Source organism: Chlorocebus sabaeus, chromosome 5 (assembly GCF_047675955.1).
Source record: "Chlorocebus sabaeus isolate Y175 chromosome 5, mChlSab1.0.hap1, whole genome shotgun sequence".
NCBI classification, from domain to species: domain Eukaryota; kingdom Metazoa; phylum Chordata; class Mammalia; order Primates; family Cercopithecidae; genus Chlorocebus; species Chlorocebus sabaeus.
The window spans coordinates 15,432,182-15,445,397 of record NC_132908.1 but is presented as its reverse complement, the minus strand read 5'-3'; the positions used below and the strand labels follow the sequence as shown (position 1 = coordinate 15,445,397).

Below are 13,216 nucleotides of genomic sequence, written 5' to 3'. Positions count from 1 at the left end.
CCAGAGCAAGGTTAAACTCCTACTACCCATGAAGATAACAATTCCACAAGTCAAGAGGTCATTCTTTTAAGGTATTTTTTCTTTTATTGTTACTCAAAGGAAGACAGGGGATCTAATCTTCCTCCCCACAGGTAACTAACGTTAAAGTTTTATAAGTTTGGTGTGTAGCCTTCTAGAACTTTTCTTTTCTTTTTTTTTTTTTCTTGAGACAGGATCTTGCTCTGTCACCCAGGCCAGAGAGCAGTGGCACAATCTGGGCTCACTACAACCTTCACCTCCCAAGCTCAAGCAATCCTCCAGCTTTAACCTCCTGAGGAGATGGGACTAAAGGCACATACCACCATGTCCAGCTAAATTTCTGCATTATTTTATAGAGATGGGTCTTGCCATGTTGCCCAGGCTGATCTCAAACTACTGGGCTCAAGCAATCCACCTGCCTAGGTCTCCCAAAGTGCTGGGATTACAGGCATGAGCCACCATGCCCAGCCCAGAACTCTTTCTATGCCCACATAAATTTTATAAACATTACGTAGTACTGTTCACAGACTGGCAAGTTCATTGAGTGGGTGGAGGAGGTGAAATAAAAATGGCATGTTATATGTACAGTTCTGCAACTTGCTCTCTTCCTCAACAATTTATCCTGGTTCTCTTCTGCCAGCCAATAGAAATCTGCCTGTTTCTTAACTACCGCGTAGCATTCTAAGGCAGGGGTTGACAAACCACAGCACCTATTTTTTTGGTACACAAGAGACAATCGGAATATCCCCAAATATATATCTCTATGCACTTAGGGTTTTTTTTTTCTCCCCTGAACAATCAATTCCTAAAAGCAGAATTGCTGGATACATGCACTTTAAATTCAGAAAGATACTATCAAATTGCATTCCAAAGTGGCTATAACCACTTACCGTCCCATAAATTACTTATGCTTGGGAAAACCCATGCTTACCAAAAAATAGAGATTGTCTTAATTACGGCAAATCTAATGCCCCCAAAACAGTGTTTCGACTGTAATTTCCTTAGCACATTTCATCAGTAACTATGGAGGCTTCGTGTTTCTGTATTTATTAGTCACCTGCGTTACGTCCATGAATTTCCTTTTCATAATCTTTGTTCATTTTTTTTCTAGCGGGTTGTCTTTTTCTTACCGATTTTAAGAGCGCCTTGTAAAATGGGGATATTATTTATGATACAAACATTTCTTCCGAGTGGGAGTATCTTTCAGTTTGGTTCCAAATGTATTCAGCAATATAGAATTTTAAATTTTTATGCGATGTCATCTGTCACTTTTCCTTTGGCCTATAGTTTATAAATATTCATTCTCAATGATCTCCAGACCCACTCTGTACAATCGCAGCACACTTCTTCCCAGGAAGGACCGGTGGAAGGCAGCTAGGCGGCAAACACCTCAGGAAGAACATTCTGTGTCCTTCAATATGGAACAGTTATGGATAAGAGCTTCAACTACTTCCCAGAAGGTACACTAGCATGCTGAAGTCAACAGCTCTCCAAATTATGCTGCGTGAAAGAAGCCAGGCCAAAAAAACAAAACAAAAACAAAACCGGTATATCCCGTATGGTTCCGTTTATATATAGGTTGCTGCAAAAGTGATTGCGGTTTCTGCCATTACTCTCGATGGCAAAAACCGCAATCACTTTTGCACCAACCTACAAAAACTCGAAAATGCAAACTAACCAACGGTAATGAAAAGCAGACCTTCAGCTCAGTGGAAGGGTGGGAGGGAGGGATTACCAAGGGGCAGGAGGAAACCTTGAGGGTCACAAACGTGCTATTTTGACTGTGGAGGTGTTTTCATGGGTGTATTCATAGGTTAAGACTACCACACTGTACCCTTTTTGTGCAGTTGATTCTATGTTAATTACACCTCAATATAACTATCTTTTGAAAATATAGTGTTAGTTACCTCAAAGCTTACACCTGCCAGGGCATAGGCCTTGAAGTCTCCAATGGTTCCTTCCACTGCAGTCAGAACATAGCCCTCCTTCTGTGAGGTCACCGTGTACTCCAGGTCACTGTGCAGGGGGCCGACACTGAAGAAGAGAAAGCAGAATGCTAAACGGCTTTGTTCACACCCTACAGGAAGCCTTACCAAGCCCAGGGAAATGTGGGTCCCAGTTTCTTCAGAGGACTCCCATGCTGATCCCAGGCAAATGTGTCTCTATCCCAGGCTCACCTGTAGGCACCTTTGTCATCAGTAAAGACTGTGATCAGGGGTGAACTCGCCCCCTTTTCACTGATGACAATCTCAACTCCTTCCAACTCCGGGTGGATCTGGCCTTCTAAAAACAGGCCTGCCTTCCCATGGATCTCGATCAGCTTCCCTGGGCAGCTTTCTAAGAGGGGAAGAAATAAACACGAGGATGGGGCTTGGTTGCAGACAGACAGGAGCCTCTTGGTTGGTGGCTTCCCATGACAGAAGAAGCTAAAGCAGATATTAGAAGCTAGTTCCAAATGCGGTTATTTAATACCCCAGGGAGCTCAATAATTGGATACAGCCCAAGCCTCTTTTCATCCCTGAAAAGCCTTTCTCAGTGCGACGGACTTCAGCAAGAAAATCAAAAAAATGTTGAAGGCCGGGTTTTTACTACTACTCTTGCTAGGTTCACAGGAGGCCACAGATCAGGAGGGAACCCTTTACAGCAGACAGAAGGCCGTACTACTCAACCTCCAGAGGACCCACTGAGAAAGAGTGCCCCAAAGAGCCTGCCTGCTAGAAGTCACACTCTTCAACACACTCCACTTCCAAACACGAACCACGTAACACCCACAGCTTAATGAAGCCATAGTGCTAGAAAAAAAAATAAGTAGCAAAAAACAAATACTCCACAAGTGATCACTTCAGTCATCCATTCCCCAAAAAAAGACCCTCCTATCATGCTCTGCCAAAGATCATCAAAGATCATCAATGGTGGCTTTGCACTTCATCTACCTTCTGGTGTCGACCTGATAATGTCAAAGAAAACCAAGTCCTTTTCCAAAAAGATCAACTCAATTCTAACATCAAAAGTTACTTTTATTTGTCTAAATTATCCATCCATTCATCCATCCATCCATCCTTCCATCCATCCTTCCATCCGACAGTAACATCCGTGTGCCAGAGAGGATGTAAGGTGGCTTACAAAGATGGTTTCACTATAACATCACAAATCTACTTGCAAATGCAGGCAAGGGAACAACTGCAAAGGTGTGTGTGACATTCACTTGCTGAGTTGACATTTACCTCCACTGACGATGGCTTCCATTGAAGGGGGATAAAAGAGCAGCTCTTTAGATGATGGTGTAACGGTGATTTTCTCTCCAGACCTAAAATAATTAATACACTTCAGTTTGGCGGGTCCTGTCCCCCTAGAACAGAGGACACTGTAGGGAAATGCACAAGACAGCTTACCGGGCCCAGTAAGAGAAATCATACAAGAAGGGGCCTTGTAACTCATCTACCATCTCCTGCACGGGAGGCTTGGTCATTCTTTCTTCACCTTCCTCTTTGCCGTTCTTCTCCCTCTCCTGCCTGCGGGCCTCGATCTCAGCCAGTTGCTGCTCCCTCCGCAGCTCCTGCACAGACTTCAGAGGGCCTAAGACCAAGGCGGGTTCACTGTCGATGGAAGACCTGGAAGAAAGAAATGGTGGCCCCTAGGACATAGTTGGGTATCCCTGTCGTCAGTGGGAATTTGACCTTTCTACAAGTATGGACTTGCGACTTAAAAACTAGACACCTTATCATGACACCACAGTGGCCGAATCTTCAGTTTCAAATAAATTAGTAGTTTCACAAAAAATAACAACTGAGCTTCGCAGTGATGGTGGCAGTATCTGGTAGATCTGGGCTGGAATGAAATACCGTTGATTTTATGGCAACTGCATATAAACTTGTCAGTTTCCATGTAGGACATGGAGTTTTCTCCACACCACCATCTTCTATTCCTTCATTCTGTCTTCACTGAGAACTGCTCTGACAGAGAACTAAGCACCAGGGATACAGTATCGAAAAAACAGACCATACTTCCTACCTCTGTGGAATCCATGTTTCAGTGGGAAGCGGCAGAAAATAAACAGAAAAATAGTTGCGGGAAGACAGAGAGCCCAGAGCACTGTTTTACATTAAAGGAACAGTCAAGACCTTTCTGATAAGGTGACACTGAGCAAAGGTCTGAAGGAAGGGAAAGAACGCGCCACACAGCTCTCTGGGTAAATAGAAGCTCAGGCAAAGCGATGCCAAGTGCAAAGTCCTTGGAGAGAAAGCTCACTCAGATGTTCCAGCAATGGCAAGACCAGCCCAGCCTGGGGCACAGGGCCCCACAGAAAAGTCATATCCGTCAGAGAGGTCCAAGGGGCAGCAGGTGTCAGACTGAGGCTTCACAGGCTTGGTGCCAACCTGGAGCCACTGGAGTTTTCAGTCGAGGAATGGTATGATCGCTGCCATAAAAGAAATTGCTCGCTGCTTCACAAGAAACACACAAAGCAATGGCGGAAACAGGAAGGCCAGCTGGGAAGCTGCTGCAGTGATCCCAGACGGGGTCAGACCAGGGCTGAGGGCCACGTGGTAAGAAGGGAAGGCCAGCTGGGAAGCTGCTGTAGTGATCCCAGAGGGGGTCAGACCAGGGCTGAGGGCCATGTGGTAAGAAGGGAAGGCCAGCTGGGAAGCTGCTGTAGTGATCCCAGAGGGGGTCAGACCAGGGCTGAGGGCCACGTGGTAAGAAGGGACTAGATGACGGGTGTATTTTGACTGTAAAGCCAAGGCTTTGTTGAGGAATTGGCTGGGCCTAGGGTGCAAGGCAAAGATGAATCAAGAAACAAGGAAAAAGCGAGAGCTGCCATCTCTGAATCAGAAAAGACCACAGAGGGGCTCTGTGGAGGGCAACTGTCAGCAGTCAGGTTTTGGGTCTGCTAAATACAAGATCCCCAGGGGGATTCCGAGTGTCTGTCTAGCTGGAAGATGCATTCCATACAACCTCCGGCACAAGCAAGCAACACAAACAGCCTTGTAAAGTTACAAAAATGAATGTAATCAAGCTGAAAGGAGGTAATATGGAGTTACTACTGGTAAGAAGGTAGATTGCTAGTCCTATCAGTAATTCATACTTTCCAAGCAGGAAGACAGTAAATGACAGGAAAAGACAGCAACCGGCGCCTTCTGGGCACACAATAGACCCTCAGCAAACCCACCCCCAGCTAAAAACCTGGCTCCCCATCACCGAAACCAGGGCTAGCCCTGACATTTCTCCCGCCCTGACCCAGCGGTCACTTTAGCGCCATGTCTCATCAACTCAATCTGTCAACGACTCTCCGACTGGTCCGTCGCTCTCCACCTCTGCAGCCACCAGTCTGGGGCCCCCATCACCTCTCCCTGCCTCCACCACCTCCCACTCTTAGGCCTCTTCTGTCTGTTCTCCACTCAGCCAATAGGGGGACCTTTCAGGAAGAAAAGTCATTCCTCTACATAAAACACATCAATTGCATCATGGGACAAAGACGAAGGACCTTAACACGGCCTGGCCCCCAGCAGCCTACCTGTCCTGCATGCCCCCAAGGTCAAGTTCAAAGCACTCAGCATAGCTGTCATTTTACAGTTCTGCATGTGGGTCTCTGACCACTGTTCCCCCGAGCAGACTGTCAATCCTATCAGTGTAGGGGCTGTGGCCTCATAAGCCCAGTGCCTAAACACTGAAGACTCTCAGTTATTCAGTCATCATGTGCTCTGCAAGGATGATGGATAGATAAACAGATGGTGGACAGAAACATGGAAACATAGCTGGAAAGGCGACTTCCACCAGGGGCAGCTGGGGAGACAGTGACTCCAATTCCCATTCTACTTGACAGAGACGGTCATGTTGCCAAAACTCTTTCACTTCTCAAGAAAATTGGGATGTCACAGGTATCTCACCACACTGCAAAAATTTCCCTGAAAGGCGACACTCACATGAACGTGACCATCAGTGAGGGACTTGCCTTTCAAATACTTCCTCTCTCATGACTCTTCTTATACCACGTGCCATCTCTATTTCCCAAGCCTTCAAGCAAAAGTCTAAAGAAAAATAGGCAATTTTTTTCGAATTTGCTAAAACACTTGAAATACAATGCACAAACCACAGAGATTTTTTTTTCCTTAGCAAAGACGAGAAGTACAAAGAGTTCAAACACAAACTGAAGACAATGAAACAAGCTGTCGCAACGCTCTTCCTCACCCACAGGTAATTTCTGAATCAGAAAAGAAAGGATCAAGCATGCTGGGAATTGACAGCAATGTCCTATGAGAGGGAAGGCCATTTGTATATACATCTAGAGATAAGAAATCAAAACTAATTTCCAGAGAGTCTATTAGAGACTCCCTAGGCCTCATTCACACTCTCCCCTGCCACTCTCAGCCCACCGCAAAACACTCATCTTACTTGATAGTCACAGTGACATCCATCATTTTGTCAGTGGTGATAGTTCCAAGGACATGGTGGCGAATGGCTGTCAACGTCAAGATACTAGGTGAAGACCTACAAATCAAAGGAGAGGAAACACTAGAACCTGCTCATTCTCAGAAGATCATCAGCAATACCCTTTTTGGGCATCCTTCCTCACCCTAAATATACAACAGAAAATTGCTCTCAGACTAGGGTAAAATAACTCTGGAGATCCAGATAAGTATTTTAAAGAGTAAACTAATTCTCCACTCCAAAACTTTACACTTCCAATTCCCAGTGAAACCCACACACATCTGTAAAAATATAAAAATGGCAGACTTGAGTTTGACAGATGCTCATCAGGGAGGGCTGGGAGATTTGACAATGCTTCTATTTAAGCCACTTCAAAAACAGTCCTCTGTCCTGCGGTTACAGAATTCTTGGGAAAGGGATCCTATCCCTGGTTCCTCAGTAACTAATCCAAGTGTCTTAAAATTCTTATTGTCTTAGAAATTCTGTTGAAGGCCTAACCTTGCCTCTTTCAGAAAAAAAATTAAAAACTCCTTCTGTTCTCTGAAGTAAATGAAGAATCCTCCATGGAATGTACACAAACACCACAAAACATTCAATTCCCAGGCTTACGTGTCATAGGTGTAGAACGCTTGCTCAAACCGGTGGCAGGAGCGAGGGGTCACTTTGTACACACCTACAGACAGGAAATCAAAAGTAATTTTCAGAGAATGGCATCTATTACACTGAGCAATTTCGACATCTGAAATTGAGTGGCAGCTCTTTGCATGTGAAAACTCAAACGTATCGCAGATCTGCAAAAATGGGATCAGAAATACTGGGCAGGCATCGTTTTCACTGCCTATGAAGGCTTCTTACCAATGACCCGATCCATGCAACAGCCCAATCACAGGCACACGGTTTTCATCTTCCACAATGTAACAACTCACAGTAGTTAAATCTGCACAGACCAAGCGAACTGACCCATGCACCAGAAGGAACAGAAAATACATTTCTACTGCAAACTGGACTGAGGATAATTTTCTACCTAAAAGATTCTATTAAGGATCCAAGAGATAACCACAGCCTCAATTTCTTCCTATAACTATTCCTAAAAAGGAGGTAAGGAGTAAGGGAAGCCCCAGAAAAGCATGAGTCTATGTGGGAGGACATTCCGAGCGGGGTACATTTCATCACTTGCCAGAAGAACACAGTCAATTTCAGGAAGATATAAGGAATAACAACGTATTTACCCCAAATCATTATTAACCAATATTTTGGCCACACTTCCTACAAAAACCTGAAATTAGCTAAAACCACCCTGCTGTTTTCATTGCACTCAACAAGCCCCAGAGTAGTTACTATAAAAAAAAAAAAAAAAAAAAAAAAAAAAAAAAAGGTTCACGTTTCTCTGTTCCTTTTGTTTGGTCTTTCATTGAACAAATATCAACAGAACACCTCTTCCTGGCCAGGTATGGTGCTAGGTACAGGTACACAGTGGGAGACAACAGAGCAGTGGTCCCTGTCTTCATGGAGTTTACCATACACAGAGCGAGGGAGGCATTTGGCAGTCACAAACATATCAATTGTGGCACACGCAAGAAGGGGACAGAAGTGAGTGCTGACAGCAAGAGCATAGGAGGCAGGCCTACGTGGCCCTGGTAGGCCATCCTACCCCAGGGAAGCAATACTGAACTGATGGGTAAGAAGGCCCCAGCTAAGACAGGCAGGAGGACACGTCCATAGAGAACAGGATCTGCCTCACAGGCTGGCCCATTGTTTCCTGGACAGGCATCCTTCCTGCCTTGAGAACAAACCCTGGTTATGCTGAGGGTGACAATATGCTCAGCCTCGGGCAGCACATCCAACTGTCCCAGCCTCCCTTGCAGCCAGAAGTAACCATGTGACACGGTTCTAGCCAATAATACAGACAAGTAGCTTACTGGAGGAGGGGGCACAAGGAAATCTTTGCCTCCTCCCTCCTTGATTTTCTCCTTTAAACATAAGATTTCTAACCCTAGCCGTCTTGAAAATGTAAGGCAGAAAATACAAGGGAAAGGGCTCAAGAATCACAAAGACACCACCTCTAACATCTACCAGCTGCTGAACCCATGCTGGCAGCTACACACTGCCACACTTCTTCATTGAGCCAAACAAACTACCACTTGCTGATGGCACTCCTGTATGAATTTTGTTACATGTAGCCAAAGACAGCTGAACTGACACCTGGAAGGACAGAGTGACGAGTAGAGAGTAGCAGACAGGGCTGGGTTACACAGGAACTAAGGTCAGGTTAAGGAGTTTGTATTTTATCTTGGGAACCAAAAGAAGGAGCCACTGAATTATTCATTAGGAAAACGCAAAACAAAACTGAGAGGTGACAGTGTGCTAGCAGCCCTCACTCCCAGCGCCTCCTCGGCCTCAGCGTCCACTCTGGCGGCACTTAAGCAGCCCTTCAGCCCGCCACGGCACTGTGGGAGCCCCTCTCTGGGCTAGCTAAGGCGGAAGTCGCCTTCCTCTGCTTGCAGGGAGATGTGGAGGGAGAGGTGCAAGTGGGAACTGGGGCTGCACGCTGCACTCGCGGGCCAGTGTGAGTTCCAGCGGGTGTGGGCGTGGGCACGGGCTCTGCGGGCCCCGCACACGGAGCAGCCAGCCAGCCTCGTGGGCCCAGGGCAGTGAGAGGCTTTCCGCAGCTGCTGGCCCGGGTGAGGCACTCAAATTCTCTCTGGGTTTAGCTGCCTCCCAGCGGGGCAGGGCTGAAGACCTGCAGCCCACCATGTCTGAGCTCCTACCCCTGCTGTGGGCTCCCGTGCGGCCTGAGCCTCCCCAACGAGCGCCACCCACTGCTCCGTGGCGCCTGGTCCCATGGACAGCCCAAGGGCTGAGGAGTGCAGGTGCGGCTGGAGACTGGTGGGCAGCTCCACCTGCAGCCCCAGTGCAGGATCCACTGAGTGAAGCCAGCTGGGCTCCTGAACGGGATGGGGACTTGGAGAACTTTTATATCTAGTGGGAGGATTGTATGTGCACCAACCAGCACTCTGTGTCTAGCTCAGGGTTTGTAAATGCACCAATCAGCACTCTGTGTCTAGCTCAGGGTTTGTAAATACACCAATCAGCACTCTGTATCTAGCTCAAGGTTTGTAAATACACAATGAGACACGACTTCACATCCACCAGGATGGCTATAATAAAACAGACAATAACAAATGTTGGTGAAGGAGGTAAAGAAACAGGAACCCTCGTGCATTGCTGGTGGGAATATCAAATGACACAGCCTCTGTGGAAAACAATTTGACAGTTTCTTAAAAGATTAAACATAAATTTATCACACAATGCAGCAATTCCATTCCTAGGTATCAAAACAAGAAAAATGAAAACATATGGACACAAAGACTTGTACAAGAATGTCCGTAACATTAGTCATAACAGCGCCAAACTGGAAACTACTCAAATATCCACCAACTGATAAATGGATACACAAAATGTGATATAACCACACACCGGAATGCTATGCAGCAATGCAACAGAACAAACTACTGATATGTGCTATGACACAGATAAACTTCAAAAACATGTTAAATAAAAGAAGCCAGATAAAATACCAGCATCGGATGATAAACGTCCAAAAAAAGCCAAACCATGGGGACAGAAAATAGATCAGTGGCTGGCCATGGCTGAAAAACAGGGATTAACTGTCAACAGGCACAGAGGATCTTACACTGTGGGTGATGAACAGGTCTAAAACTGGATTCTGGCCATAGTTGTGCAACTTGGTAAATTTACTACAAATTATTGTACATCTTAAATAGGTGAGTTTTATGATGTGCAAATTCTGTCTCCAAAAAAAGCCATTATAAAAGAGAGAGAGGGCTGGGTACAGTGGCTCACACCTGTAATCCCAGCACTTTGGGAGGCCGAGGTGGGTGGATCACTTGATATCAGGAGTTTGAGACCAGCCTGGACAAGTGGTGAAACCCATCTCTACTAAAAATACAAAAATTAGCTGGACGTGGTGGCAGGCACCTGTAACCCCAGCTACTCGAGAGGCTGAGGCAAGAGAATTGCTTGAACCCAGGAGGCAGAGGCTGCAGTGAGCCGAGGTCGAGCCACTGCACTCCAGCCTGGGTGACAGACCAAGACTCCATCTCAAAAAAAAAAGAAAAAGAAAAAAAAAAAAATGAGAAAGAGACAGAAGCCACTGAAAGATTTTAAGCAAAGTGGGAAATGATGCAAATTTTAAAACAGCACTATAAAGAGAGGTCATTGGCCAATGGTATATGTTTGGAGGTGAAGGGCCCAGTGGTCTCTACCCAACTCAAACCCAAGAGAGACAGAAAAACAAGAGCAGGTTGAACACACTGAAATTGAAAGCTTGATGCAAACAGAACCAAGATAGCAAAAACTGCCTTCAAAACCATCCTCTGGTGCCTTTCCATTTTTCTAATTCATGACACATCAATCCTTCCAAACTTACCAGGCTTGGACAGGCAGAATCGGTTGACTCCTTTGGAGAGGTTATAAATCCCCACATTCTCACGTCCATTTCCATCCTGATAAAATTCCTAAGGGAGCAAAGCCAATACAATGACTTACTAGGAGAGATGGAGACACCAAGATGATTAATAATATTTCTCTTTCCAAACCAGTCATCTGTTTTGCCCATTAATCATCAGAGCAGTTGGGGGCCACAGGAAAATTAAAAACCTCCCACAACTTCCAACGAAAATGTGCTATTTTTCATTCAATCAACTAATATTTATTGAGCGCCTACTATGTGACAGACACAAGGCTGGGCCTTGGGAGGCACGACCATGGCTCCTGCTCTCACGGGGCTTATGTTCTAATACAGGAAGACAAAATCAATGCATCAACAAATAAATTAGTGATCTCAGCTGGTCAGTAAAGAAGCTGTGAAAATAAACAGGAAAGCAAGAGAAGAACAATCCCTGCCTAGGGGTCTTTAGCACGCTGGTCTCAGGGCACATCTCTCCTGAACACTAGGGCTACAGCCTGAATGAGAAGGAAAAACCAATGACACGTGTTTCTGGAGAAGACACAGCATTCCAGGCAGAGGGGAGAGTGTGTGCAAGGTCCCCGAGGAGGCAGTGAGCTTGGTTTGGGACTGGAGAGGACCACTGTGGCTGGGGCCTGGCGAGTGAGGGGATAGTGGGAGGAGATAAAGAAAAGGTTAAGGAAGTGTCAAAAAAAAAAAAAAGAAAAAAAAAAAAGACCTTATTACAAGGGAGTTGGAAATTCACTCCACTGCTGGAAGGGAAATGTTTCCTAAATATCTAAAACTAATTATGAACTGGATATTTATCTCCTATAACAAATCAGCCTGTCGAGTTTTTGTAATTAAGCAGTTAGGGGAGTAAGCTGGCACATGCAACACCAGTTCCAATTCTTCTAGTTTCTCTACAGAGATACTAAGACCTGACAATGACATCTGCCACTGCTCGACATCAAAACATTATAGAAAATTCATGATGGGATCAACATAGGTGCTCCTGAAGCCCATTTCACACTGCCTTTCAGGCTACAGAGACAACAGTCAACAAGAGACTAAGATCCTGTCTACAGCTCCATCCTCTGCGCTGGAATAAATATACCAGAGAAGGTGGGGCACAGTGGCTCACACCTGTAATCCCAGCACTCTGGGAGGCCAAGGTGGGTGGATCCCCTAAGGTCAAGAGTTCAAGATCAGCCTGGCCAACATGGTGAAACTCTGTCTCTACTAAAAATACCAAAAAAAAATTAGCTGGGCATGGTGGCACGCACTTGTAGTCCCCGCTACTCGGGAGGCTGAGGCAGGAGAATCGCTTGAACCCGGGAGGCAGAGGTTTCAGTGAGCCGAGATCGTGCCACTGCACTCCAGACTGGGCAAGCGAGACTCCATCTCAAAAAAAAAACACAAATACATGTATCAGAGAAATTCACTTGGCAGCATCTTAATAAACAAGAGCAGTGTACACCAAGGACACTTTGATACCTAAGAGGGTCACTTAAGCCCTGCCATAACCCTGAGAAGTAGGTATTAAGATCTCAATTTTCGGTGAAAACTGAGGCTGAGATGAAGTAAATGAATTTACCCAAAAGCGTGCTCTGTACTATACCAAAGGCCACCCCGAATCACCAGTCACATTTAATGTGTGGCCAGGACAAGGAAGTCTCCTAAATACAGGGGTCCTTCCACTGAGAGATTATAAATACTTCCTGCTTATGCCTTGCCTAACAGGTGGGCGAGTGGAGAGGCAGAAAAGGAAATCTGACTTGACTACGTTTACAATATTCCTGGCATGTTAGTCTTTCTTGATATCCACAAGGCGAGCGTTTTTCCAAATAAGAGACTCCGTAAGTCGTACATACCAGAGTGATGGCGTGAGACAGGGAACATCTCAGCATGTAGCCCGTCTGCCTGAACTCAACCGCAGACACGTCATCCTCCAGCACTTCCACCTCCAGGCTCTTGTTCTTCCAGCACCAATCCTCATGCATGATGCTTACTGCAAAAGCAAACACCAAAAACAGACACGTGGGCATCGAGCACACCACCTCCCTGCACACCACCAGAAACGATGATCATGAATTAACTAATTTTAAAAAGCAGTGTGTATGTAGACATAAAGATACAAACATACACATATATATATTTATAACTAGCAGTATTTGGAATAAATTACTGCTAAAGAAAACCTGGAACCGAGCATGGCTCACATCTACAATTCCAGCACTTTGGGAGGCCAAGGCAGGTGGATGGCTTGAGGCCAGGAGTTCAAGACCAGCCTGACCAACATAG

General features: G+C 45.7%; 1 protein-coding gene across 3 annotated transcripts in view; it reads right to left on the bottom strand.

The window, feature by feature from the left end:
• Positions 1 to 13,216, bottom strand: part of LOC103228897 (BOS complex subunit NOMO1) — a 64,129-nt gene that overhangs the window by 17,962 nt on the left and 32,951 nt on the right. For all 3 annotated transcript variants that reach the window (XM_007986578.3, XM_007986598.3, XM_007986572.3), the window contains 8 exons: positions 12,787 to 12,923; positions 10,895 to 10,982; positions 7,054 to 7,117; positions 6,409 to 6,504; positions 3,411 to 3,629; positions 3,243 to 3,325; positions 2,196 to 2,355; positions 1,926 to 2,052 (listed from right to left, as the gene is read on the bottom strand). In XM_007986578.3, coding sequence (XP_007984769.1) covers positions 1,926 to 2,052; positions 2,196 to 2,355; positions 3,243 to 3,325; positions 3,411 to 3,629; positions 6,409 to 6,504; positions 7,054 to 7,117; positions 10,895 to 10,982; positions 12,787 to 12,923 — 974 coding nt within the window. The remainder of the gene's footprint in view (positions 1 to 1,925; positions 2,053 to 2,195; positions 2,356 to 3,242; positions 3,326 to 3,410; positions 3,630 to 6,408; positions 6,505 to 7,053; positions 7,118 to 10,894; positions 10,983 to 12,786; positions 12,924 to 13,216) is intronic.